The sequence below is a fragment of the Cryptomeria japonica genome, chromosome 3 (assembly GCF_030272615.1).
Source record: "Cryptomeria japonica chromosome 3, Sugi_1.0, whole genome shotgun sequence".
Lineage (NCBI taxonomy): Eukaryota > Viridiplantae > Streptophyta > Pinopsida > Cupressales > Cupressaceae > Cryptomeria > Cryptomeria japonica.
The window spans coordinates 592,588,101-592,611,523 of NC_081407.1; the positions used below are offsets into that span (position 1 = coordinate 592,588,101).

Below are 23,423 nucleotides of genomic sequence, written 5' to 3' on the forward strand. Positions count from 1 at the left end.
CCTAGTGGGCCTTCCATCTAGACTATCCTCTGATCATCCCTTGTTTTGGCTGAGTATATCATTTGTTGTCGAACCAGGTCTCTATTGCCCCTGATTTCCTCCAAGAGAGCATCCCTGATTTCCTCCAAGAGAGCGTCCAGGGCGCTGACAAAAGGAGTACCTTCAGCATTTAGTCTATGCCAAGTGTATCCATGAGAGAGCTCATGGATGAAGATCCTGGTGTGGCCATTAGTCAAAAACCTCCGGAATTTCTCCTTGTTTAGTCTGATTACCAAATCCACCTGTGAGGAGACAAAGTAATGTGTGAGTCTACGAAAAGACTCAGTAAGGACCCTCTCTTTACTTTAAAACCTTTCTTCATTTCTGATTTTCCATATTACCAAAGAACTTCGCAAGATAACAGGTTCCAAAATAGATTGTTGTCTTTTTTAATGCCTTTAATATAACCAGTAACAATATCGAGAGTATTAACATGCAATGAAATTGAAAAACCAAACATTATCCAGATTTCCTTGGCAATGATACAATCAAAGAAGATATGTCTAGCAGTTTCTTTAACTTTACATATGTTACAAATAACATCTCTATTATGATTAGGCCTGATAGGAAGCTTATCAAGCATTAGCAACCATTTGAATGTCTTCTTTTTGGGAGCCAACGGGCTGCTCAAAAGAATTTTAAACAACTTACCCCATTGCATAGGTGTTAAATCAGAATACCAGTAAGAGTTAATATGCTTTAGAATACTATCATTGTGTATAAGAGATTTATAGACAGAGATGGATTTCAACTTACAAAGCATAGTGCCATCAGTCCAAGAAAAGTCTACAAACTTGTTTTCAATGGTTACACATCTTTTGGGAAGCTGCAAAGCAACACAAGCGTTATACATGATGTTATAAGTTCTCATATTAGAGACAGGGAGTTGATACTTACCAAAGGGGTCATCCCATGAGATGAGATCATTATTCAAAAAAATATCCTTGAAGCAGCGGATGCCTTTGTTTGCCCAATTTTTGGCTGAGCAACCTTGAGTAAGGGCTAGGGGTTTGCCATTGTGGAATAAATTCCACCAAATTGACCTCTCCCCACATATGAGATCATCCCTACTGGCCCAACTGATAGCTATATTGTGCCTAACACTCTCCCACGCCCTCCAAATTGACTTGAACACCGATGAGCCCGCGGTAGAGATATGGAAACTTCTAGCTAAAAGGTCACTAAGAGGAAGGGATTTCCAAGATTTAGCAGTTTTAGGAACTCCCATCCTTATATTATTCCTGATAAGTATCTTCCATGGTTCATTGCCATCCAATGCATGGAATATCCACTTAGTTGCCACTTAGCTGCTAATGCAATCCCTTGAACTTTAAGGTCCTTCAACCCCAATCCCCCAATTGCCTTGTCCATACAACACCACTGCCACTTAATCGAATGAACCTTCCTATTCCCTTTTCCATCTGACCACAGGTAGTTTTTGATGATCTTCTGAATATCATTAATTTGGTAATTACTAAACATCCACACCAAGGCGTAGTAGATACTATATGAGAGAATTTTTTGACAAACTTGTACTCTCCCTGCTAGTGAGAGGTAATGGTTATTCCACTTGGTGAGTTTCTTTTCAATCTTGCTTTTGATCCAACTCCACATATCTTTGAGACAAGGAGAAATAGAGAATGGAATCCCTAGGTAGCTGACAATCTTGTTAGGTCCTCCCCACTGAAACCCATAAGGAGCAAGCTAGTCTGGGGGGTGATCAGACCAATTGAGCAGGGTAGATTTAAACTGAGAAATTCTTGCACCAGATGCATCACAGAACATCTTAAGTTTGGAAGATAAAGAATCCATGTTACTCTCAGATAGTTCAAGAAATACTGTAGTATCATCTGCAAACTGTATGTTAAGCAGATTTGATTTATCAGGCAAAGTAATTCCCTTAACTTTAGAAGATAGGGTGTCATCTCTTAACAGGTAGTACAAAGCATCCGAGGCAATAACAAAAAGGGCAAGGGCAAGAGGACAGCCTTTCCTAATAGACCTACTTAACTGAAAGGCCTGTGAGATGGAGCCATTGACTTCAATCTGTGCATGGGCATCCTTGAGGAGGACCTAGACAAGGTGACAAAATACCTCAGGAAAACCAAATGCTTCAAGCATCATGATGATGAATTTTCATTCAACCCTGTGATAGGCTTTTTCAAAGTGTAGAAGAAACATGGCTACCTTATGATCCAAGTTATTGGCCCATTCCATTGCCTCCCAACTGGTGATCAAGTTTTCAAGTATGTATCTACCTTTAATGAATCCTGTTTGAGTGGCACAAATGAATCTAGGAAGGATATTTTCTAGTCTGATAGCTAGCATTTTGGCTAGAATTTTATAAGAAACATTGAGGAGGGTGATGGGCCTCCAATTTTTTATAAGGGCCTTGTCTTTCTCTTTGGGAAGTAATTTTATGAGGCCTCTATTAGTGTCAGCCCCAAGGGAACCTTGCTCAGTGGCTTCCCTGTACACTTCCAGCAAGTCATCTACAATCCATTTGAAGTTGGCTTTGTAGAATTCAATGGAAAGCCCATCAAGGCCTAGGGCCTTATCATTATGAAGTGAGTTGATGGCTCTCTTGATCTCCTCCATTGTAAATGGTTGACTAAGCCGCTGGTCTTCTTCAGGTGAAAGAAGCTTGGGAATGAGAGAGCGACATCTTTCCTTGGCAAGAAGGGAGGTAGGCGAGTCTTCAGATGAAAAAAGATTTTGGTAGAAAATTAGGAATTCTGCCATGAAGCCTTCCCCACTAGAGATCTCTTTGTTTTCCACCCACAACTTATCAATTCTTTCTCTAGTTTGTTTCTGCTTCAGAAACTTAAAGAAAAACTTAGATCCTTTATCTCCCTGATGCAACCATTGCATTCTGGCTCTCACCCTTGCTCCTATTGCTCTGTCATGTTGTAACTTCCTAAGTTTGTCTCTAGCCATAGCCACTGAATGGGAAAGGACAACACTACTCAGATCATTTTGGATCAGTTCTTCTACCTTGTGTAGATTGGAAGTGAGGATAAGTTCAATTTTCCTCACATCCTTGGCTTTCTTTTTGCCCACAGTCTTAAGGATGTTTTGCCAACCAGTCACAAAGGTGTTCCATCTTACAATATTGGAGCTAGACTGAGAGTTCCATCTGTTAAAGAGCCTGACAATGTGGATGGCAGCGAGAACATCTTGATCTTCTAACAATTTTGTGTTGAGAATAAACTTATTATTGCCCTCAATCTGCTCCTTGATACCATCCCTAAAAGAAATTTGGGCAATAATGGGGTGTTGATCAGATAGAGAGGAGGGCTAGACCCCCACTGGGCAGCCTTGTTGATTAGGTGCAAAGGAGAAGAAGTCCTTGTTGGCATAGAATCTGTCAAGTTTAGAATAGATTCTACTATGTCCTTTTTGGTAGTAACACCAGGTAAACCAAATTCCTTTGTGGGTAGATCTCATTCCTTCTAAACGATCATACAGTCTCTTCATCCCTTTCAGCCTATCCCAATTAATCTTTTCTCCGCCTTTCCAATCCAAGTTAGTACCTCCCAGCTTATCCTCCTGGCGCTCAATCATATTAAAATCTCCTCGCATGATCCATGGGATGTCTGGCAAGGACGCGAGGCATTGCCATAGATTGGCTCTCTCCCTATAATCATTTGGAGCATAGACTGTACATATACCAAAGGTGTCATCACCATTTTTAATGGAGATCCAGACTGCTCTGTTACATGGGGATATTCCGGAACAGACGATTAAGTCTTTCCATTTGGGGTTGATGAGGATCACGGCTCCCCCCTTCCCTTTGTCATGTTTGGTACAAAACTTCAGAGCATCTTTCCAAACAAAATTCAGATTGACATCCAATGAGAAATTAATGGCTTAGACTTCTTGAAGCATGACAAAGTCCAGGTCTTTGTGTTGATTCAGCATTCTTCTAACAATGCATTTCCTATCGGGAGATTCCAGCCCCCGAATATTCCACGAAATGCATTTCGTGGTCAACTAGATCTTAATTGTCTTCCTTGGCAGCTTTGAAGCTGCTAAAACACTTAGGCATGCTAGATTTTCGATTGGACTTCAATGCAGAGGAGAGTTTTTATTCTTGGAGCCTAGAGGTCTGCCTCTTTTTCTCCTAATATTTGCTTCTTCTTTTGAAATCTCCTCATCCAAAGCTCCTCTATCCCGAACCCCATCATCACTAGTGACAGAGTAGTTGGAAATTAAATCAGTCTCTACTTTGGACTCATGAATGCCCACTGAGGAGTCATCATTCTGGTTATCTACCTCGGTTATGCCAAGCTCGGTGAGAGTGGGAAGGTCATAAGGATTGGGTTTGCCAACCGTTGGGTCAGCAGGGACGATCTCATAAAAAACATTGTCAGGATCAATCAACTTGTTAGCTTCAGGGGGGTAGACATTGTAGTATCAATGGCTTGAGAAGGACGAGGGCAATCTCCCTCCCCTCGGGAATCCATGGAAACAATCAATTCCTTGGTCGGTTCAGGTTGGCTAGCAAGAACCTAAAATTGATTAGAATCTGAAAAGTTGGAGGAATTGCCGAGGGGAGGAGAGGTTATCTCCATCCTTCCCAAGTCACTGGTATCCTGTTCTAACCCCTCAAAATTCCTAATAATGGATTTAACGAGCGAATTCTTATTATTATTGTCAAAAAATTTAATCTCAAGCAAAACTTCAACATCTTCTTCCATGAGTGTCGCGGAGGAGCACTTCTGATCATGCCCATGCACTCTAATTTTTTCCATTTCAAGTTGTTGTGCATTTTTCCTCTTGGACCTCTTGTTCTTCCTAGTCACCACCTGGAAGCCCTTGTCCTTTGTTTCCTCCAACTGCGAGATGGCCTCTGAAACAGCCAAATGAGGAGGATCGACATTGAAGGAACCAAAAGCGGCAGAGTTATCAATAATAGGGGGTTCAACTGGTTTCTCATTCGGGAAGCCAGCAACGGCCTTATTTATGGCTTCTCTGAGAGAGTCAAGTTTGCCCAATAGAGGAGCATTATCACCAGGATTGGAAACCGAAGTGGAAGGGTTACCTCCGTTAGTATCAGGTTTAGAAACATGATTAGTAGGGTTTTTAGAGGCCCTTTTCTTGGCATTGAGAATAGGGCAAGTTCCTCTGATATGCCCTTCCTTCCTACATAGAAAGCAAGCATTTAAACCACCTAGGGTTTCAACAAGACAGGTGAATAATTCACCACCAAGATTAATTACAATGAATCTAGGAACATCTATGCCAGGATTGATGGAAACTAGAACTCGGGCATCTAGGTGGAGAACCAAGTTCGACGAGTGGTCAATCCTTATCACTCTGCCGATGGGTTCCACAATTTGAGGAATAAAATTCTAGAAAACGAGTGGCAAATTCTTGATTTGAATCCATCGAGGGCATGAGAACGCCAAGATTTCCTCATTAATCGCATCAAAAGACCATTTAAGAGCCCTAAATGTGGTTTTCCCCACGGTCCAGAACTGTTTCTTGAGGACTTCTGCCTGAGATTTATTATCATTGAAAAAACTAATAAAAAGACGTTTTTGAATCATTCTGCAAAAAAATAAAACTAAACCCTAATTTTTTTAACCAAACATTTTTCATCCAATCATCCAAAAATTTCCTAGCCCGACATTTATCTATGTTAGTGGTCGCAAAAAATATAGTTATATCTTGCAGTCTAGCCTTTTCCAAATCGATAGCCTTAGCCATCGATTCGTTAGGCGAAATGGATAAGGTAGTCAAAGGAGAGGGAGGGACCTTACCAAGGTTTCCTTTTCCGCCATCGCTCTCTGGTTCAGTCTCACTTACCAAAATGAATTTCGCCTCTTCAAGAACCTGCACAACTGAACCAATAATATTATCTCTCAATGTTTTACCATTAAAACCATCGGCCTCAACCTTTGAAACCGGCGGCTGAGCCGAATTAGTGATCGGCCCGCTCGAATCCTCGCCCATAGGGAAGCATATACAATAACACAAACCACAATCCTATCTACACCAAGCGCAATAAATGTAGATGAGAAGGGTTGCATGAGAGAAAGAAAGATGAAGGCCTTACCACCTCCTCCACCCATAGGAGGGAAACCCCATCGCCGAGCCTGTACGTGCGATCCACATCGGAAACCCTAGGTTGCAAAGCCTCCTTCACTTTTCTTTAGTGTGAATTTACTGTTCATCATTGGTTAGTTGCAAATCAGGTTCTAAGATATCTTCAAGAATCACAAAACTTTGGATTGGAATACTCAAAGAATGAAGATTTCAAACTTGCTAGTTTTTTTAATTTTGGTTGGGCAAGTTGCATAGACTCTAAGAAATCAACCTTTGGTTAGTGATTCAATCTTGGCTCCACCATTGTTTCATGGAGTTGTAAGAAGCAGCTTGATGTTGCTTTGTCATTCACTAAAGTAGAGCACAAGGCAATTTTTGCAGCAACATGTGAAGTCATACTACTTGAGGATCTTTGCCACCCACAACTTGAGCTCACAATTACGTATTGCGATAATCAAGGTGTGTTGAAAATGTTCAAGAATTTAGTGTTTTATGCTTACACGAAGAATAGTGAAATACATTGTTACTTCATTCTTCAACATGCCCTTAATGAAGAAGAGCTGGTTTATACATCAACCAATGTGTAGCTTTCTTATGTCTTCATCCCCATTCCACGGGGGCACGTCCCCCCCCTTTTTGGGCACGTCCCCCCGTCAGGGATGTCTTGGGGACGCGACGTCCCCCGCCGTCCCGCCACTGCCACCCAATCGCCGCCGGGACGTGGAGACGTCTGGGCGACTTCGAGGGAGATGCCTGGGCGTCTCCCCGTCCCTCGAGAAACCCCCAGGCGTCTCTCGAGGGATGGGGAGACGCCCAGGCGTCTCCTGCTTCCCCACACCTAAACAAACAAAAAAAGCAATTTTTTAAAAAACATTTGCCTTTTGGGGGGATTAAGGGGTAACCCTAATTGGACGTGGGTCCCACCCAACCCCCCAAAACAACACAAAAGCATGTTTTTTTTAGATTTAACTCTCATTTTGGTAATTTGATTTTTTTTTCTAGCAAGCTAAAGAGGAGGAAAAACTTGAAGAAGACTGATTGAAGGGGTGAGAAAAGCTAATTGCAAGTGTGATAGGAGCTAGAAGAAGCAAGAAGAAGAGGAAGAAGAAGATTCTTCTACATTTTGGAGAGATTTTTCAAGCACAAGGTAGGGTTTTTCAACTTTTTCTTGTTTTTTTTTTGTTTTTTTATTAATATTTTCTGATTTTCATTGTTCTATGTCATTTTTGGATTTTTTTTCCCTGTTCATCTCAAGACTCAAATGAGATTTGATGTTGAATCTTGAGGGCAAAATGATTCATCATTTTGCCCTCAAGATTCAACATCAAATCTCATTTTGAGATAAATAGGAAAAAAATTTAAAAATATATTGTTAAACTAGGCTGATTTTATTTTCATTTTGTGAAATGCAGTGTCAATTTCACAATGAGCTCCCAAGGCATGAGTGAAGATGACATGGAAATCCATTCTCATAGTGAGAATGATTCAGAATATGAACCTGAAAATGAGGGGGGTGACCATGGGGCTGATCCTGGAGCCCAATCTAGCTCTATGGCAAGTGCACCAGCTAGTACAGGTTGCCCTTCAAAGTTGTTGGCACCATATGCTAGGGGTCATTTTGATCCTAAGTCTCCTCTAAAACAGTTTGCTTCACGAATATCAGTACAAGGCACTGCATCACATTCAAGTGGGGGAACAAAGAAGTGGAAGTGCAATATTTGTGACACAGAATGGTTCGGTAGCATTAGTAGGGTGAATGCACACTTTCTGTTTTAGAGAGGAAAAGGCATGAAACATTGTAAGTTTTTGGAGGAAGCCAAAAATATACAGTACAGAATTGAGTTTAACAGGATTTGGGGGGTTCCAGATGACACAAATATTTCAATGCCTACTACTTTGTCTGCTAGGGCAGCACTTCATACTTCTCATGCTTCGCAGACGGGAGGAATGATGTTTGGATCTCCATCCACTTCCACTTCTACTGCTGCCAGGGCTGGGAAACGTAAGTTGCAGACAGCACAGAGCAACCCCATTACTGATATGTTTAATGTGCAGTTGAGAGATGAGACAGATGAATCCATTGGCAATTTCTTCTTTGCCAATGGCATTCCATTTCATGTTACACGGTCTCCTTATTAAATGAAGATGATGGATATGGTGGCCAAGGGAGGACCATCTTATGTGCCACCAGGGGAGATGAAAATGAGGACCTCGATATTGGATAAAAGCTATTCCAAGATCAATATTTTGATGGAGAAGATGAAGGCATGTTGGGTGGCATCGGGGTGCAGCATAGTTATGGATGGGTGGACGAACATTAGCCATCGTCCACTCATCAACGTCATGGTCACATGTGCAGAGGGCCCATACTTCCTTAGAGCACTTGATTGTACAGGGCATCGTAAAGATGCTGATTTCCAGTTTCAGGTCCTCAGGGAGGCTATTGAGGACGTTGGGCCACAAAATGTGGTCCAAGTAGTGACAGATGCAGCCCATGTGTGTAGAGCAGCAGGGAGACTCGTTGAGGCAGCCTATAGACACATTTGGTGGACCCCATGTTGTGTGCATGCCATGAACAATGCACTCAAGGACATGGGGAAGATAGACTGGATTAGAGGAGTGGTCACCGATGCGAGAGATGTGCAGATGTTTATCTGCAACCACCACACTTCACATGCACTCTTTAGGACCTTCGCGAAGAAGGAGTTCTTGAAACCAGTTGAGACTAGATATGCATCCTATTTCATTCTCTTGGAGAGAATGATTGAGTTGCAAGAGGCATTGCAACTCATGGTTATGACTAATGAGTGGAATAGGTGGGCTGAGGCCAAGAAAGAGCAAGGGAGAAGGGTGAAGGAGATAGTGAAGAGTGATGTGTTTTGGACTGATGCGAAATACATTGTCTCTATCATTACTCCAGTATTCCAGGTGATCAGATATGGGGATGGGGATGCACCTAACCTTGGAGAGGTGTATGAATGCATTGACTCTATGCTTGACCAGATGAGGGCTGCTGTGCGAGTGAAGGACCCCTCTTTAGCATTCTACAATGAGCAAATCCAGCCTATCATTCAGCGTAGATGGGACAAGTTGAACACTCCTTTGCATATGGCTGCCTTTGCCTTGAATCCTAAGTGGTACAAGGCTAGACCGGGTAGACTGACACCGATTCAGGATGATGAGGTGAAGGCAGGTTTCTTTAAGTGCATAGAGAAGATGTTTGATTCCAGAGATGCCGACACAATGCGCACTAAGTGGGGAAGATTTGCCACTCTTAGAGGTTATTCAGATGTGGCAAAGATGGATATAGACAACATGGCACAGGAGGACCCACTTTTATGGTGGAATTGTCATGGCCCGAAATCTTTGACCACCACTCTAGCCATCCGTCTACTATCCCAGATTTCTAGTTCTTCAATTGCTGAGAGGAACTGGTCTACATATAGCTTCATCCACTCTCTTAAGAGGAACAGACTTACCTCTAAGAGAGCAGAGAAGCTTGTGGCTGTACACAGTGCTTTGCGTCGCATTGACCGCAAGACACTTATGTACAAGGAGAGTCCAGCGGCACGATGGGATGTAGAGCCAGAGGAGCCTTCACAGATTGATGAGGATGATCCTACCACTTCAGATGCAGGGCTAGTTGGTGTGAGCTTGAGGGACCTTGATCCTCAGGAGTCCAGCAGTTCCAGTGAGGAGGAGTTCGCAGATGATTAGAGGCCTCCATTAGCTACAGTTTGAGTTTTCACTTTTCAGTTTTGTCATTTTGTATTTGACTCGTCTCTTTTGTAATGCTATTGCTACACGTATTTGTATTTGGCTACTCATTGTAATGATGAATCATATAATCATCTTTATTATTATAGACTTTGCAATGGCATCAGATATTCGTATTTTCGTTTTCCTTTTTCAATATTCATATGATAGAAATGAGAAATCTCCAATTTGACAATTTCATTTGTCAAATTTTATTTACTTTTAGCAATTAGTTACATATCACTAATCTAAGTAATCTTGGTATTTCCTATAGTTTCATTTGAAATCTAATTCTTATACTGTTATACAGTTATACATCTTTTCAAAACTAGTTTTTCAAGTACTATATGTATATGTATAAGTATATGAGCACCACCACCCCGCCACCCCCCCCCGCTGTCCCCCCGCCGTCCCCAAATTTAGACCCTTGGTCCCCCCGTCCCCGACGCCCGTGGAACACTGGTCTTCACTAAACCTTTCAAGAAGATAAGTTTGTATTCTTTGAAGAAGTTATTGGTGATAAATGTTCTTTGTTTGTATATGGCTAGCTAATAAGCCTATTTGTTATAGGTAGCCCCCATCATTTAGTTGTATTGTACAATGAAATAAAATTTATGGGGAGTGTTGAAAATATAAACTATATTTAATCGCAATCCTTTTGTTATATAAAGATGCATCTATCCTGTTGTCCTCATTTTTGTTTCCAAAAATGAAGGACCACTACGATGGAATTTTTATGAAAAAATAAAAATTATTACTCTATGGCACGCTTCCCGAGGCAGAATTTTGACTAATCCTTGGACTGGCTTAATCCTCAGTCCATTCTCGAACTACGTTTCAAATTTCGTCCAATTCTGGGTTCGATTGCTATGCCTTTCCTTCAATTTCGGGTTTTAAAACCCAGACTGCAGGTGGAGAATTTTCTTCAAACTGCAAGTTTTAATGATATTCATTGTTGTGGTCTTTGTAGGGGAATTTTTGATCACTTACATGTGCATTTTTTATTTCAAATATGTCACTTGTAATTTATTTTAAGTTTCCCATTTAATGTTTTTATCTTTTTGTTATTTTTTGGTCATTTTTAGTTAAAATAGGGGTTTTTTAGCTCAACTGCAAGTAAACTTGCAGTTTGTTCAAAAAACCCCTACTTTAATGGTTTTCACATGTAATAGGGATTTTAAATCCCCATTACATGTGTGCAAGTGTTTAATACTTGTTGTAGGGATTTTATTTCCCCCTTACAAGTATTTTTAAACTTGCAGTTTGTCTTTTAAAACCCGATTTTAACATAAAAGTTCATTTTTGACAATTTTAAACTTGTCATTTGTCCAAAAAAACCCGATTTTGGCTTAATGAGTGAAAAAGTGAGATTTTAAACTTGTCATTTGTCTTTTAAAACCCGATTTTAAGCATAAAAGAGGGAAAAAGTGAAAATCGAACTTGTTTTATATCCAAAACCTGATTTGCTTCCTTTTGAAGAAAACGAACTTGCCTTTGGCTCTCCAAAACCCAAAATGCAAGAGAAAAACGATTTTAGACCTTTTCAAGGCGAAATTTGTGGAGGAATCGTTGGATGAAGGAGGCGTTTTGGGTTTGCATCCTATCTTCATGCATTGTTGGACATCTCTCATGCCATTTGAAGGATACATTCGCTGGTTTTTACCCTAAATCAGCAACCACGCTATTTATTAATGCCACGTTTTTAGGAGTTAAATCTATAACAATTTGCACACTCCTAAATCGTTTTGCTCTTTTCTACTAAGGCGTGGAGTATGGGATTGGTTTCAAGACATTTAATAATCCATTGAATGTGTATTGAATACCACGTTTTTTGCAAAAACGTGATTCTCTTTGGCTGCGTTTTAAACCTTTGGCATTGTTACCTCTTCAAATACCTTTGGTGTTATTGCTTCAGCAAATACCTTGATCGTTTTGCTTCAACAAACTTGAAATGAACACTTTCATTGGCATTTTGCTCCTCCAAGTTTAAGATTGCTGCCATTTTTGGGGGCATTTTCACAAAAACGTGATAAGGGTTTAATAGTCCAGTTTTGCTTCTTCATCTCAAGAAGTATTGCATTGTTGGAGAAGCATTTTGATTTTCTAATCAAGGTATGTTCTTCCTTTCTTCTCTTCTTTTTATTATTTTCATGTTTTCTTCATTTTTCGTTATTTGTTACATTCTTCGCATGTGTTGTTCTTCCCTTAAAAATGGTTTTCATGAAAGAAATCTTCCCTTTGAAATGCAATTGTTAAATTGCATTATTCTTCTCAAAATTCCATCTTAGCTTGTATTCGGGATTTTTAATCTCGATTACAAGTTCGCTGGAAATTCTTGTTCTTCCCCTACGGTTAAGGAATTTAATCATTTTTGGTTAAATTTCCAAGTTTGAAAAGTGTGAAATACCCCTCTCTTGCAAATTCGGGTTTTGAAAACCGGATTACATGTTGAAAAGATCTTCCCATTTTCATGAAAATGACTATCCCGGATATTCCCATTTCTATCCATTCACGTTCCCCATATCCGTACTTTCCATTTCCATCATTTCCCGCAAGTCAAAATCCCGTTTTTCATCCGTTTCTCCATTTTCGAATTTACAAGTATACTTGTATTCGGGTTTTAAAATCCCGATTGCATGTATGTACTTTCCAACTTGTATACTTGCGAAAATTCCCCCAAGATCCGAAATTGGTCAAAGTCAAGATTTTCCCATTTCTACATGTCTTCCCTCTTCTTCTCACAAAACCGTGAAATTCAGAGATCAAAGTTTTACCCATTTGAAAAAGAAAGAATGATATTTGCAGCTGATTATGATGTGGCCTTAACCCTTTTAAGTCTTCATCACAGCATTCCAAGTTCGCAATCAATGTCAGATTTGCCGGCATTGCCAACTCCAAAGAAAATGAAATACAAATATGACAAATACCAGAATGAGGTTGCACCTTCCCAGGTATCTTCTCCATTGGATCGCATCAGGGACACAGAAATAGGGCACGTTGATATGGCAGAATTCATTCACAGGGTAGAAGATCCACAGGATAACAACTTGCAGCGGCTGTTGGACAGCCATATCCATCATGCGTCTTCTTTCCCAGTGGCTGCCCTAGAACCTGAATTTGTTCTTGCATGCGCCCATCATTTTGACAAAGAGTCAAGAGTCATAAAAAATGATGATGGTGAAGCCATAATTCGTCTTGATGCGGATACAATCGAGAAGGTCTTCAAAATACCTCCTGCACCTGTTTATATGGAAATCACCAAAGAAAGTGCAGCAGAGTATTATGTGAAAAGAGAAAAAGATTGCAAGCGCCACATCAATAGGTGGATTCATGAGCCACGTCCTTCCTTCTCAAGATGGGCAAAGTTGTACCGTTGTGATTTCAAGTGGGAGATAGGAGACACCATCACTCTTCTCAGCAGAATGTTAGGCCTTGAGCACTCTAATGTCTTTGAGCCATGGATGTATCAATTCATCATGTTCATACGGCAGTCGCATCACATTTCATGGGGTGAAATCATCAGCGATGCTTTGTGCGAACAACTTGCAGCGGTTCCTACCACTATGACCTTCTTTATGAATTCTTATTTGGTATATTTAGCAGCATCACTTAGACACTTTCCAGGTCTTTCTACCAAGGGTGATCGCTCGCTCATACCAGTTTGGGAATATTATGACCAGCTGCCTTTGAAACCTAGCAGACTACATTTCAGAAGAGTCCAAGACGCATTCTTTGGATATTTTATTTGTCAGTTTGACATGGATCTCAGAAATAAACGAGTATCAGATGAGGCATGGGTCAAGGTATCTGAGTATGAGTGTTTATTCCTGCAATTTCCCACCTTCACCTACATGAGGATTGGGTGCTATGATGGACAACCATACATGCTTCCAAGATACCCGACCGATAGGATAATTCTTATGGAGTTGGGAAGACAGATTATGGCTGTTCATACTCTTCAGTCTGCTAGACACAAGGTTGGAATGGGGATCTCCAGCACAAATCCATTGAAAATTGGTCGATACTCCCTTGTCACATCTGTGAAGGCTAAGGCCATGGAGGTTGAATTGCAGGAAATCAAGCTTAAGAGGTTCAAACCTAGAGCTGATTTTGATTATAGAGGTATGAAGGAAAAGATCAAGAAATCCTTTGTGCATGTTCATCGCATTGAAGACATCTGGGCAGATCTCCGCACAGAAGCTGAAGTTCTGAAGATGGATTACTGCAGGCTCACTGTTGAGCAAATTGTTGACTTGAACTTGGCAGATATCCCACAAGGGATGATTGATGACGGGCGTATACTTGATCCTGAATACACTTCACGGAGGGTTGAGGAAGCTCCACTTCCTTTGATCCAATGGTCACATAAAGAGTGCGTCTCCATTCTTGACAGATTTTAGCCTATCTTGGCCAACACTAACGCATGGTTGAAAAGCAATGTTGTTAGACTTATCAAAATCAAGGTTGGTAAAGAAGATGATTCTACAGGGCCTCTTGGACGGAAGTCTGAGATTCAAATTGATAATAAGGAGGGTGCTTCATCTTCAAGCACAAGGATCAAATTACGAGTTAGTCGTGCAGTAGTGCTTCCACCTGAAGAGACAACTACTCGTGGGAAGGAGAAATCACGGTTCCATGTTCAGGTGGTCGATCTGGATAATCCAGAAGAGGGGCAGCAATCTGATGATGCGCCTAAGTCTCCAGTTCTAGACACGCCTCACGAGGTCATTCCTCCAGTTTCCATTGAGACGCCTCTTTCTCCTCCTGATTTGCTCATTGATGAGTCTCCTCAGAATGCAGTTCCCATTTCGGCATACGAGCCTTCTCCTGATCAACAGCGAGAAAGTGTGTTGAAAGTTCCTGAAGATATTCCCATTTGCATTCAGTTATCAGAAATTGACACTTCCACTTCTGGTTTTGAAGAATTCATGAGGCAATCTTCATGTCCGTTGGTAACTGAGCAAAACATAGTCGCTATTCAAACAGATATTCCTCCCAGGGTGACCACGGTGATTCAAACAGAAACTGCTTCTCCTTTGCCTACAGCTGCTACAGGAAGTGAGTTGATGACTTTGCCTCCATGGCTTAGTTCTTTCACCCCGAAAAGAAAGAAGCAAGAGATCTCACCTGATGCCTTTGACTACCAGCAACTCAAACAGTCCAGATCCAAAGTTGCTAAGAAGGCGAAGACTATTTCCAGGGTAACTGTTGATAGCAACAAGATGAAAGTAGCTGAAATTGTGGAACCTATTGCAGATAAACCACTTGATGAAATGTCAGCTGCTGATTATAAGGTTACAAAGGTAGAATTGGGCAAGCAAACACATGAGGTTATTAAACATGATGCTCAGTTTTCTGTTGCTTCACTAGTGCAAAGATGTGACGATCTTCTTGCAAAGAAAAAGAAGCTAGAAGAAGAAAATAGACAGCTCATGGCAGCCATCCATAAAATCACAAAACCTGCTGCCGAAGGGAGTAACTCTATAGGTTCTTCTGGTTCCCAAGAATCGATTCGTGGAGTGGAAAGAGCTGCTCAGAAAGTACAAGCACTGGATTCCTGGGTTGATCAGCTTCATGATCGATGCGTGCAAGTGATAAAAGACATTTTTCAAATAATGTCTAAGCTGGAAACCATTGAGGAGAAATTGGATCAGACTTCTAACACTTTCAAAAAGAATCTGGAAAGTGTTGAGAAAAGTCTGGCAATCTGGTGTACCATGCCCCAACAACAGCTCAATATCCTACAGGATCACGCCATCATTTCTTCCAGGGTCATGTACTTGGAATTCGAGGAACTCATGGAAAACAAAACTCTTGTTCTTAAATCCCTCATCGAAGAGATCAGTGATGCAAGGAGATTCCGGGATGAAGTTTATCAAGGTATTGTCTCACATTGTGAAAGGGCCTCTTGCAATATAGTAAGTTAGGATGGAGAGCTAATTCCAGAAGAAGAGGTTCTTGCGGATTTACAGATGAGGATTCACGGTGAATGGAGGAGTGAACAATTCTCAGCAGTTTCAATTCAAACATTGATGAAACACCAAGCCTTTTTGCATGAGATTCAGTCCATCTTGGATAAAGACAATTCCGCGCTTCTCCGTTGCCACGACACTATTGTGAAGACTATGGTAGTTGCTAAGAACACTCATGAACCGAATCCCGAGGAACTACAAGCGAGCATCCGGAAGTTTCAAGGATTCATGTCTTCACAAAATTCAACTTAAGTGTTTCTCAGCACTTAGTTGAATTTTCTCTCTTTTTGTAATTTCTTAGTTGTAATTTTGTTTTAACAAGATACATGTAAAAGTAGTTTATGTAAAATGCAAGTTACACATTACTTGTACTTTTGTAATTACATGTAAGGTAACTATAAGTTGTGTCCGATTAGGACTGTAGTCTGAATAAGTCTTAGTTAGTTAGAATAACTCTTAGTTAATTAATGAAGTCTCAGTTATTTATTAAAAGAGTCTTGGTGGTTGAGAGAATCTCTCAAATTAGTTGGGATCCTTCCACCTTTTTCTCAAGCCTCCTATTCTATAAATACTTGAGAGGTCCATTGTAATTGATATCTTTTTGAAAGCAAGCAAAAACTCTGCCAAATTTACAGCAAGAAGTCTTTGAGCTTATGAATGTGAATTGAAGGTTTTGGAAGAATAATAAAGAAGGATTACTCAAGTTTTGAGTCTTTGAGCTACATGTTTGAGTTTGAATCTTTTTATTTCTTCTATGCAAAGTGTTTCTAAAGGAGCTTAGTCCAATCTGATTTGAAGTCTTTGAGCTGCAAGTAGAGAAGATTAATTAAAATAGGAAACCCTCTTGAAGGAGCAGCAAGTCTTTGAGCTTGCGTCTATTCTTGAGGAAAAATTACTGTTTGATAAGAAATAGTAGCAAGTCTTTGAGCTTGCATTAGTTCTTGTCTTTGTGTTAAAAGAATAGATTATTTCAGTCTTTGAGCTGTTATCTTTTATTCGTTGTAAAATTTAGTATAGCAAAGGGTAGATAGGACTTCCAATAGTAAAGTCTTTGAACTTGATATTGCTATCCCGTCCCGAAGGAAGTGACGGAAGTCTTTGCGCTTTCAGGAAACTTCATTTCCTTTCTCTCATTTCACTTGAAAGTAGTTACTGTTGTTCGTTTTCAATCGCTATCCTTTTCTGTGAAGAGAAAAGGATATTGTCTTTCTTGAAGAAAGAAGGAAGACTGCTGTCCCATCCTGTTTTTATTTCAGTTTTAGTTAGATAGGGGGAGCCTTCCCTTAATTAGGAGAGTTTTTACTCGTGTGCTGTGGTTGAAATCACAATTTTGTATATTTCCCCTAAGTGTACAAAATTTTCAACCAACATATCCACATATTTTGCCTATTAAAGAATCTTTGATCCCTAAATGATATATAGAACAAATCTATTGAAAGCTCTCTAATTTCAACCAAAAATATCTATACAATCAGAATAGAAAGTTTCCAACACTTGAAAGTATTAACTTTGCATCTTACCATAATTCATATTTTCTACCATATTTAATGAACTGCATTGTAATATTTCAAGTTATTGAAGTATTAATATAGTAGATTCTTATCTTCTTTCACCTACCTATATTTATCCTAAAATATAATGTTTTGATAAGGACTTAAATAGATTCTTATATTCTTAACAAAATTTTCAGCCATTGTCATTAAAGTATATAGCAATGCAATTGGAGAGTAGAATTTGAGAACAAAATGGTTCGTAATTCCATTGTTGGATTAGCATTGTTGTTATTAAGCAAAAGTGGCATGGATGTTTTGCATATTGAGTTCTAATCTCAACCAATAACAATTTTTGTAGGAGGAACTTGATTGGAACAAAAAACTTATAACACAATATTTTGGTCGAGAGGTATGAAAGTGCTTTTAAAGATTTCTTCTATTTAGATTTCTATATGGTGTAAACTTCTCTTCTTTATTTCTGACTACATTGATCATATTTTCTCTTTTGGAGTCATTGACATAATTTGATGATTGCAAGAACCTTTTCATTTTTACAAAATTAGGTAATATCGTCTAGGAAATGATATAGAAGAATGTGATTTGGATTGTTATTTTCCCCTATCAATGGAGATTGCAGTTATAGGCTCTTAGTTGAGAGTTGAGATAATTGAAACAGATGAAGGCAATAGATATGGTTTATTGACTTTAATTTTTAAATTATAATCTTTATGCTTTAACATTAACTAAAACACTTTTGGTTGCAAATAACAGACGACAAAATGAAATAAATTAAAATTAAATTTTAGGTTACATCATAAATAATTATCAAGTACGTGATTAGTAGATATCATATACAACTTATTTTTCTTTGGTATGTTTTAACATAGATATGATATTCTCAAATATCCCTAATAGATTCTAGTGGCTACTAGAGTACCATGTGGGTACATTAACTAGCCTAGAAATATAACATAAACACAAATTATGTTCCATTTTGTGATGCTTTCATTATGATTTTATAGATATATTTTCTTTTGTTCATAGTGGCTATATGACATGCCATGATGGGTCCAAGCTTTTAACATTTTAGGGAAAAAAAAATCTTCAAGAAGACTTTCAAATTAGTGTACCATTCCAAGATGTTTTTCTAACATTAAATTATGTCATCATTTCTATTTCATGTGTTCCGCATAAAAGAGCATGTATGTATTAATAGTAGTGTGTAATTGTCACTTATTAATATGAACTATTCCTAAGATACTTGTACTTAAGAACAAAATACAACTCTTTGACTTTGATGGCACTTGCATATAAATCTTCAAAGTCAATAATAAAATCTAATAAGTCTATGTCAATTGAAGACCATCACTAAACCAAATCTACAAATAGGTGTCCTTAGAATTCATTGCCATGAGCATAGTTTAAAACCTTTGTAGATCTAATTTTGACTTGAAGTCAACAACTTGAGTCGACAAATTATAAAAAATACTCAAATTCCCTAAAGACCATAACATTTGCAAAGTAAAGTTACATAACATATCAAATGAACATGTAGAAATAGGCATCCTTGCATATAAACCCTCAAAGTCAATAATAAAATCTAATAATTCTATGCCAATTAAAGACCATCACTAAACCACAGCTAGAAATAGGTGTCCTTAGCATTCATTGTCATGACATAATTCAAAAACTTAGGAGACCTAATTTTGACTTGAACTCAACAATTTGAGTTAACTTGACAAATTATAAAAATACCTAAACTCCCTAAAAAACATAAAATCTTGCATAACATATCAAATGAGTACGTACAATGTTGGGGAAGTATTTTTTACTAGATTTGATGAAAAGTGTACAAAATATTATCAACATGCAAATACAAGCACCAACAAATATGATATGTATTATGATGATTGAAAAGCATCATAAAAATATTACAGTTCCATGCAAGTTGCAACAATTTACAATTTTCTCTTCTTCGTATATCCGAGCAATAGTTTGGGTCAATCGGTTGTGGCTCTACCCTCAAACTGGAAGTCAATGTCTCGTCCTTAGACTCAACGTCATCATTTCCCATTATGTCATCTGATCAAAGACTATTTCTTTTGCTGCACCCTCCTTTGCTTGTCTCTCAATATCAGCAACCGTCTCTTCTGTAAACATGGGGCCTTTATCCAATTTAGTCTAGTTGTTACATGGACCAATGTCATCCAAGTCAATCAGCGTGTGACTAGTTGTGTCAACCCTTTTAATAGGAAGACGACCATTTCACAATGTTGAAGTCATTGAGGCACTTTTGTATGGTATGAATTTCTCAACAGATTTGTCTTATGCAACGATTGTTTGATGATTTTGTCTTGCACAATAGAAGAACTAACTTAAATAGCAAGAGTATTAGTTTTCACATCAAGGAAAAACACCTTATGCAACAAAGGAAAGACCTTGCAAGCACAACAAATGAAACACCTTGCGTAGTGATGGAAACACCTGGCATAGCAAAACAATTTCTTTAACAATCTTTTTGTCTTGTACAACTCCAAAACATTTAGAATCACACAAAAGCAACTGTGCAAGACATCTTGTTATATCAAATATTAGATGATCAGTTCATTCTACCTTTTCCTACTTAAAAAGCAATTAATTTGTTTACAATAATCATATGAATAAACAAAAAGCACTTCAAGGTTATAATTTTATAAATGGATGGAAAAGTTGGTTAAGTTTTTCTCATATAAAGAATGTTCAAGAATAGTAAAATGATGTACAGTTATATGCATTTATGGGGTTCATCATCACTATCTAACTGAAAACAATGCATGTCCTCATAATGAATCGCCAGTTTTTGAAAACTAATCAGATCTTTGATTTAGCAAATGCTGATCGCTGCTACTGCCAAGTCTATGTCGCTGCTCTTACATGATACATATGTGTTGTTGCATAATTATAAGCACTTCTCTAAACAGATCGCTGCTTGCTATACTTTATTACTATTAATCATACCTTGTGAAAAAGTAAATCACTGCAAGTTATAACTCATCTTTATATCGGTTTTCTGTTCATTAAAGAAGTTGCTGCATATCTGTTTGTTGTTCTCTGTAGTTGATCCTTTTGCTATTATAGGCTCTAGGAAATTGGCTATATCCATCAAAGTCGGCTGTTTTATGTTTGTCTTCAAACTGTTCATAAAGTTGCTGCATTCTCTCTTCTACAACAAACTGCTGCATATGTTTATTAACATAAAACATATTAATCTTATCACTCCAGTGCAATCAGTTTTCGATTCCAATCCTTTTGACCATTTCCACAACTTGGGTGTATACTGAACTATATTTTAATTAATTTTACTGAGGTTGCTATTTCAATTAAAATAATTGAATGGGCACCTTAGTATAATAGCTCGTTGGAATGAGAATGAAAAGTTTTAAATGTTGGGACGCTGATAAAGTGATTTTATATGCTAGAAATAAATAATGAATTAAATCATTTTTGGGGGATATAAGGCTTATCTAATCAATAAGTGATTTTATATTGAATTTTTTGGAAAGTTCTCAAGAAGCTTATAAAAGGAGGTTTGGTGAGCTCTTTTGGGATTATGCAGATTATTTGTTTCCTTTCTGTTGAAACCCTTGAGGTTCTTGAATCAAACTTCATTCATCTTAACCTTCTTAAGAACGAAAACCCTCATGGAGAAGATTGACTACGGTGGTGAAGATCCTTCCTGGTTAATTAATACAGTGTGATTCATTAAGGATCATGGAATGTGCTGAAGAGATTCAAGTATGATTGTGAATTTGTCATTTATGATGCCCTGCCAGGCAAAAGAGTTACAGGCAGACTAAGGGTACATTTGCTTGATAATGTTTTGAGTGATTTATTTGTTGGTGTTTTGGGCACTCCTTTACACGACTATGTGTTACAAGGATACAATGTCAAAGAGAAAAGCTCCAGGCAGCATACATGAATTCCAGTATATGCACAGCAACAATAGATTTTTCCACCCAACTGCTCAGGAAATCCTCCACGTTCCAAATTGTTTGTCTATCCCCTTCACGCTCAATCACAAGTGAACTCTGGAATGTGCTAGGTAAAAGAGAAGGCCCGCGATGAAGTGTATCCACTTCGTTGGTTCACTTATCTTCCAAACAGTCTCACGTCAAGCTCCCAAAGGCATCGACCAGATATAAATTACAGATCAGAGATATATGCAATACGCGTGAAAACAAATTGTACTCATTTGTCTTGGAGTGAGAATAAAACGAGCAGTATAAATTTGTCAGGAAGGAACGATTCCAGGTTGTCTTCGATACTCCAAGTATACTATCTTGAATCTCTTTAAAACCCACGTCCAACACCTATCATCTTAACAGCCCTTGCTTTATCAACTAGTCCTCTCTTAATTGAAATCGCAAGTCATTTACAAGAGACTTTGGCTGGGTACCTCGATGGAAGGAAGAGATAAACGCTGAAGTTTGCAGCAAGTATTATAAGGTATGAACAGTGCCAAACACATTACTTCCTCAAAACTCAAACAATGCACGAGCAACTCTCTTTAATATGAGGCCACAACAGAGGATTGTGTTTCATCGAAAGAGCTTGCACCAAGGATTATGACCGTGTCAACAAGAGAGACCAATCTCTTGAAAGCAAGGCACCAATCTCCAAAGAATAAAGTGATGAATGTTGGATCTCCTTCTTAAATCAGATCTGAAACACCTTCACAAATATGCTCAACAAGCTCCCTAAATCTGCTTATGATTTTTAAAAATCTCTGCTCATGGGTCTGCAATAAATCATCTTCATAGTCTACTTATACTCTTCAAAATTTCCACTCAAAAAGGTCTGAAACAAACTGCTCACAAATATGTTCAAGTCTACTCATAAGTCTGAAAAATTATCTACTCATGAAGCATGAAAATAGTCTGCTCACAATCTTCACAAATTTCTGTTCATAAATGTTTCTAAGGTCTGCTTAATTCTGCTTTCAATAGATATCATATTCAATGGAATGCTTGATTAAATGATCTCCACGTGACCTCTTATTTATAATTGCACCCTTTCATCAAACGGTTGCATCTCCTTAGGTAGGTCGGCCAAAGGGCATGAAAAATATTTATTGTTTTTAATTACATTGCCCAAAGTGGGTGCTTGCTCCAAAGAGGTTGTCCAGGAAAGATAAAATAATTTTATTTAAATCGGAACTTCCCTCCCAAACATATGCGCCAAACTTCATGAAGTCCGCCAGCAAGGATATGTTTAATTTGATTTTTGTTTTCCTCTTCTCATAAGTGCCACATAAGGAGGGTTCAGCCCAAAGCAACAACAATAACTTGCAATAACTACATTCTAAGGAGGGCGCCAAACAAATGAATAATATTTAATTAAATATTATTTCGTGCTTGACATCAATGACAACAGGTTTCCAACAATGCAAGGATTTCCTTTATCTTTTTGCCTCATCTATGGCATTAGGACACAATTGGTTATGTGGAGGCCAATGGTCTTTATGTGTATGACAAGAATAAAGCCCTCAATGGTAAGACATAAGCCATTCATATAGTGACTGAGACGAGTATATCCCTCAAAGGTGAGATGCAAGCCATACATATCAATAGGGTCAAGGGTTAGCATTAGTTGGATTGATTGTAAGTGTTATTCCAAAAGAGGCTCTTTGTATATCCATGCCATTGTGATTTATTGGAGATCCATAGTATCTATGGTCATGGATAAGGGATCTCTTTACTCTACCTAGGCCATGGTTATTAGCATTGAATTTAGAGATACCATTGAATGAATGAATGAATGCTTTTAATAACAACTACTAGGCCAAATAGTCTATGTGACCCACAGGTAGCCAGCAAAGAAAAGCATGCAAAGCCCAAAACATTGTGCCTGCTAAACCTCTTTTTCTTTGTGCATCTTGGATCTTCTACTATGTAACTTGATCAGGAAATCTGCAACTCTTGTTATCTTTTCCTCTTCAAATACATTGCTCAAGGTGTTTACATTCAACGCCTCAATATAGTTGATCTGAATATCCTTATAAGCTGGACACTCCATGATGTAATGTCATTTTGTCTCCACCACTCCTTGAGTGCAATATCTACATCTTCTATCT

General features: G+C 38.6%; 1 protein-coding gene across 3 annotated transcripts in view; it reads left to right on the forward strand.

Moving 5' to 3' along the window:
* LOC131078618 (uncharacterized) overlaps positions 1–23,423 on the forward strand; it is a 299,838-nt gene that overhangs the window by 272,234 nt on the left and 4,181 nt on the right. For 2 of the 3 annotated variants that reach the window (XM_058016365.2, XM_058016363.2), the window contains one exon: positions 17,670–17,720. The exons of the other annotated variant lie outside the window; for it this stretch is intronic. In XM_058016365.2, coding sequence (XP_057872348.2) covers positions 17,670–17,720 — 51 coding nt within the window. The remainder of the gene's footprint in view (positions 1–17,669; positions 17,721–23,423) is intronic. 3 annotated transcript variants of the gene reach the window in all.